The sequence below is a fragment of the Fukomys damarensis genome, unplaced genomic scaffold (genome assembly GCF_012274545.1).
Source record: "Fukomys damarensis isolate Sample0158 unplaced genomic scaffold, DMR_v1.0_HiC HiC_scaffold_20, whole genome shotgun sequence".
NCBI classification, from domain to species: domain Eukaryota; kingdom Metazoa; phylum Chordata; class Mammalia; order Rodentia; family Bathyergidae; genus Fukomys; species Fukomys damarensis.
The window spans coordinates 1,620,035-1,625,652 of NW_022900932.1; the positions used below are offsets into that span (position 1 = coordinate 1,620,035).

The following is a 5,618-nucleotide window of genomic DNA, read 5'->3' on the forward strand; positions in this document are numbered from 1 at the left end:
CCCGGCTTGTTGCACATTCTTGTTTTGATGGCTAAGGTGAACATCCTCCAGACGGTCTTATTTTGCTTCCTGTACCTGACCGATGAACTGTGACTTACGAAAATGTAAATATCACCAAGCAGAGACAGACATAGTTGCATCCCTCATTTGCATAAAGGCGACCTGAATGAAGACATTGTTGGGAAATTCCTGTTTGAAAGTTATTTCTGTTCCTTTTGAGTGCACTTCTGTTTTATAATGAGTCTGTGACTCCTGAGTTTGCAAACTTTTGTTTCATTAAAATAAAGCCCTTTCTTTCTTGAACTCTTTCTTAGTGCATTCTGGTTGACAGGAATTACTAAAGAAGCTGTTGTTAGAACACTGGTAGAAATATTCACAGCAAAGGCAATTAGGATGAGGTCTCAGGTAGAAATGAAGAACAAGATATTGGAAACTGGAGTCTAATTCTTCCATATTTTACAGTTTCAAAGAGCTTAATGGAATAGTGCTCATACCTTATGAGTTGTGGAAGGCAGATCTTAAAAGCAATTAGCTATGTTGCAGAAATAGTTATCTAAGCAGTAAAGTGACCCAAAGCTCTCAAAGGGATTTCTTTGGCTTCTTAAGGTAAAATGAGAGAAGACAGAAAGAACTAAAAGCAAGAATGTATGATTAAAAAGGTGGTAAAATGGCAGTATTTGGAAAATTCTCAGCATAGATAAGTAAAAATAATAATCTTCAGAAGAGAAGGAAATGGTATGGCCAAGTCTTTCTTTGCTAAAGAAATTAATACAGACAGATGACGGGCAGGTTCTGTCATCACGACCGTGGAAGAGTGGCCCTGAGGCTATGGAAGACGAGGCTCCCAGAGAAGTGCCCGTGGGGTCTCAGCATTTACGGCCCTGTGCTGCCTTGGGATTCTGCTCTGAGAATTCTGTACCCTCATCCTTCATGGCTCGAGTGGGTCCATTTGTGATTCAAGCCAACATGCCAGAATGTGTAAGCTGTGCACCTTGGTGTCGTTGGTGTTGTGCTAATTCTTCAGGTGCACAGAATATGGAGCTATAGAACCACAGTGGTCTCTACCCAGATTTCAAAGGATGCATTGCACCTCCTGGGGGTCCATGAAGAGATTTGTTACAGGGCCAGAGCCACTCCAGGGTGGCCTCTGAGGCAGTGCCAAGAGGGACAGAGTCCCCATTAAGGCAGTGTCTAGTGGACCTATGGCAGTGGGCCAGCCCCCGACACCACAGAAATACAGAGGCCCAAACTTGCAACACCACCTTGGAAAGCTTAGGGCCTAACTTGGAAGATGCTGAGTGGACTGAACTCAGCAGTCCATGGGGACAGAGCTTCCTGAAGCCCTGTAGCATGAGATGCATGGAGTTAAAGAGGGCTGTTTTCCAGCTTTAAGAATTTCCAAGTTGGGTTTTGGAATTAATTGGGGCCAGTTAACCCTCTCATATTACCTTCTCCTCCCATTTACAATGGTAATCTTTATCCTATACTTGTCCAATCATTGTATTTTGGAAGCTGAAAACCTTTTTAGTTTCAGAGTCTCACAGTGGGGTGGAAATTTGCCACAGCATGAGTCTTACTTATATACGATTTGGAACTCTGATCTTTGGAGTTCTGACTTGATGCTTTCAAAGCTTAAACTTTGGGGGTTCTTGATATGGAATGAGTTGTTTTGCATGAGAAAAATATGAATTTGGGAGGCTGGGAACAGAATGTTAAGGGGTGAATGTGTCCTGAAAAGTGCATGTCTTATAAACTCCAATGAAACAGTTTTGAGAGGTGGATCATTTAAGAGATGATATGGTCATGAGGGTCCTGTCCTCATAAATGGATTAATGTCTTTATAATAGGAATAGGCTCATTTGTGTATATTGGGCTTGTTATAAAAGCCTCTCTCTCTCTCTCTCTCTCTCTCCTCTTCCCTCCATGACATGATCCAACAATTTAAACCCCTCAGCACTGGACTGCATAAAAGAAACTTAAAATCAAGACATATTTGGGGGAAAGAATTAGGGAAAAGCTGTAGGTGGAGGAAACCTTACATGGCTAATTAAGCAAAACAGAAGGAAAGATGAAATCTATGAAATGTAGGAAAAGACTCCAATAGACTGAATTTCCTTGTTGATTGGATTTCAGTTTCGTAAGATGCTAACCTTTACAGTCTCTCTGTACCCCTACTAAGGGTACATACTTTGAACCTTATGATGTGACTGGTTTTAACTACTTTTAATTTACAGAAGGGTTTCACATGCTTTACTCCCACTTGTGAGTCTGTTCAAACAGCGTCAAGCCAGAGATGTGGGAGGTGTAGGGTAAGCTGAGAGGAGAGAAAGGTTGAAATGAGGGTCATAATGAGAACTAACCTGTCCTGGGTTTTCAAAAGACGGTTTGAGCACTTTAAGGAAGCAAAGAACAACCCACAGGTGCTCCTTATCTGTGGGGTTATTTTGAGCATTTACTGCTCTGGGTCATGTGCAGGGTACTTTCCACAGGAGAAAGAGAGCTCCCCAGCCCCAACTTCATCAGAGCTCCTGCGGCACAGAGGCACGAGCTTCCTAAACACCAGAGTTCAGGGAAAAAGAGGAGACAACGAAAGACGCCTCTTGGCGCATCCTCACACGTCATAAGGCAGCGACGTCAGACTTTCTTCCCAGAGGGGCTCTTGCGGTCCCATTTTACTCCACATGTAATTTCCAGAGAAACCTTTCCTCTTTCTGGAGTAACTCAACAGGATGAAGGCAAGGGCTGAACAGGAAATTATCTCACCACTATTATGTTCAATCCTTTCAAATCTCTGAGAGAGTCTGATGCAAGGCTGAAGAGGTTTCTTTGGAGAAGAGTGGGGAAGAAATGGACTAAGTGGAGGCCCATTGTGCAGCTCTCATGGAAAGGATAATAATCAAGGCTCCTTTCAGAAATGATTTGAGATTCATGTGGAAAGAACAAGTGGTCACAGAAAAAAAAAAGCAAAGCACAGCTTTGTAAGGAACCTGGCCTGGACAAAGTGATCGAACGAACTCCCTGCCTTCTCCCACCCACGCATAGTAGCTCAGCACCTGAGCGGTGCACTTACGTCGGGTGTCCCTGACCAAAGCCACAGGAGGGCTCAGCACCATCAGTGTCACTGTCAGAACTGCCACACCGGAGCCTCTGGGGAGCCACAGACACGCCATGCTGGAGAACAAGAGAGAGCTGGCTCAGAGAGGAGCAGGGAAATCTCACTGAGTGAGTGCTGTGATCCTTCTTGGCCCCGGTCCCAAATACTGAGAAGCAAGATACTCATTCGTGTGGTGCTGGGTGGGTAATTTCAGTGTTGAAGAACCAATCAGCATCAAAGATGTGTGGCATCATTAGTTGGTGGTCAAAGATTCAGTATGAAGATCCTTTTCTGAAACTTTCAGTATATTCCATTAAAAGGATTATCTTTAGTATTTCAAAAGTTTGATCCACTTTCACCTGAAACACTTAGATTCATCCACTATGATGAGTCAGCTCTGCCAAAGTCAGTCTTTGACATAAAACCTTAGGATAACTAATATCTTATGTGAGTGTTCAATTCCTTAGTCCTGGTTCCTGTTATGATTCCCTCATTTTATTGAAGACATGATTTTTTTAATCTTTCTATTTCTCCCACTTTATCTGAAGAAAAGATATGAAAAGACTTTGTTAATCAATATACTATAAAATTTGCAGGACATAGAAAAGTATGAAAAAATTATGAATTGTATCATTTGATGCAATCATATAATTTAAAATATATAATTCTTCTATTAGATCATTATTACACATATACATCACATTAATGTAAACCTGAAGTCTCAGATTCAGAATGAACTTTAAATGACAACTATACATATAAAACAGCATTGATTCACAGTCTATGACAGTGTTGACAGGAAGTCATTGTGTGTTTCAACATTTCTAGTGGCAGGAGTCATCATGCTGCGATGAAAATTACAAATCTGTTGAGTGAGATTTGAGCATTTTACTTTTAACTCAGAATTGTCCTTATGGATTTTTATGTATCATGTTTTTTTAAATTTTATGATCACCTCAGTACAGTAAGGGGAGTAATTCTCTCACCACCACATACGGAGAGAATAAATAATGGTGATTGAACAACTGCAAGAATACAAAACTAGGAAATTGTCTATTCTAGGTTGTACTGAGGTATAAAATTCAATGGCCACAATTTCTGTTATTATATCATACTATTCATGTTCAGTCTCCAAAGAGAATAATGCCCCTTATATTAAAATTATTTTTCTCATTTTGGATTTTGGCTATACATATTAGTAATGCTACTACTTCTAATGAATGACAGTGTTTCATATAATCTGGGCCAATGACTGCATAGGAATTCCAGTTTCTTCAAAAGAGGCACTGCATCTCCATCATTACTCTTCTCTTGAGATGAAATATTTGGATCTATGACATGTAATGACACGCATGGCTCCACACAAGTTCCCTTGTTACAAAAGTTAATAATGTTTTCAAAATTCCTACATCCAGTCACCTGCAGTGTAGCTCAATGGCTGAAGGCTAAGAACTAAATTCTGCATGTTGTACACATTTATGAGTTACAGCAATGTGCTGCTTTGAATGTTCTGTATCTTCAATCCTATTCAATATGAGGTCAGTTTTGATAAAATAATAAGTAAGTGTTACCATCAATCCCATGTGTAATCTTTAGGTCAACTCTCATCACTGTAAGAAGGTAAGAAGTAGTCCTCTCCACTTCTGCCGTGTGTGTGACAGGTGTCAATGGTAGTTTATCTCCTGAGGAAAATGGGGTTAAATTCACTTCTGGCAGAAAGTGGTTATCAGTACAGAAATTTTCTGCAGACTCTGACCTTGATGTATGCGAGTTATTTTTAGTTAAATAAATCACAATACCCGAGAACAAAAAGGTGAAACCCGAATACAGACAATATACTATAAAATTTGCAGGACATAGAAAAGTATGAAAAAATTATGAATTGTATCATTTGATGCAATCATATAATTTAAAATATATAATTCTTCTATTAGATCATTATTACACATATACATCACATTAATGTAAACCTGAAGCCTCAGATTCAGAATGGACTTTAAATGACAACTATACATATAAAACAGCATTGATTCACAGTGTATGACAGTGTTGACAGGAAGTCATTGTGTGTTTCAACATTTCTAGTGGCAGGAGTCATCATGCTGCGATGAAAATTACAAATCTGTTGAGTGAGATTTGAGCATTTTACTTTTAACTCAGAATTGTCCTTATGGATTTTTATGTATCATGTTTTTTTAAATTTTATGATCACCTCAGTACAGTAAGGGGAGTAATTCTCTCACCACCACATACAGAGAGAATAAATAATGGTGATTGAACAACTGCAAGAACACAAAACTAGGAAATTGCCTATTCTAGGTTGTACTGAGGTATAAAATTCAATGGCCACAATTTCTGTTATTATATCATACTAAATTTTGGCTACATATTAGTAATGCTACTACTTCTAATGAATGACAGTGTTTCATATAATCTGGGCCAATGACTGCATAGGAATTCCAGTTTCTTCAAAAGAGGCACTGCATCTCCATCATTACTCTTCTCTTGAGATGAAAAATTTGTG

At 39.4% G+C, this 5,618-nt stretch overlaps 1 protein-coding gene across 1 annotated transcript in view; it reads right to left on the reverse strand.

Moving 5' to 3' along the window:
* LOC109117596 (butyrophilin subfamily 1 member A1-like) overlaps nt 1-3,170 on the reverse strand; it is a 28,291-nt gene extending 25,121 nt beyond the window's left edge. Inside the window, exon 1 of the mRNA XM_033766602.1 lies at nt 3,071-3,170. Within this exon, the coding sequence (XP_033622493.1) occupies nt 3,071-3,170 (100 nt within the window). The remainder of the gene's footprint in view (nt 1-3,070) is intronic.
* Between the last annotated feature and the right edge of the window lie 2,448 nt (nt 3,171-5,618).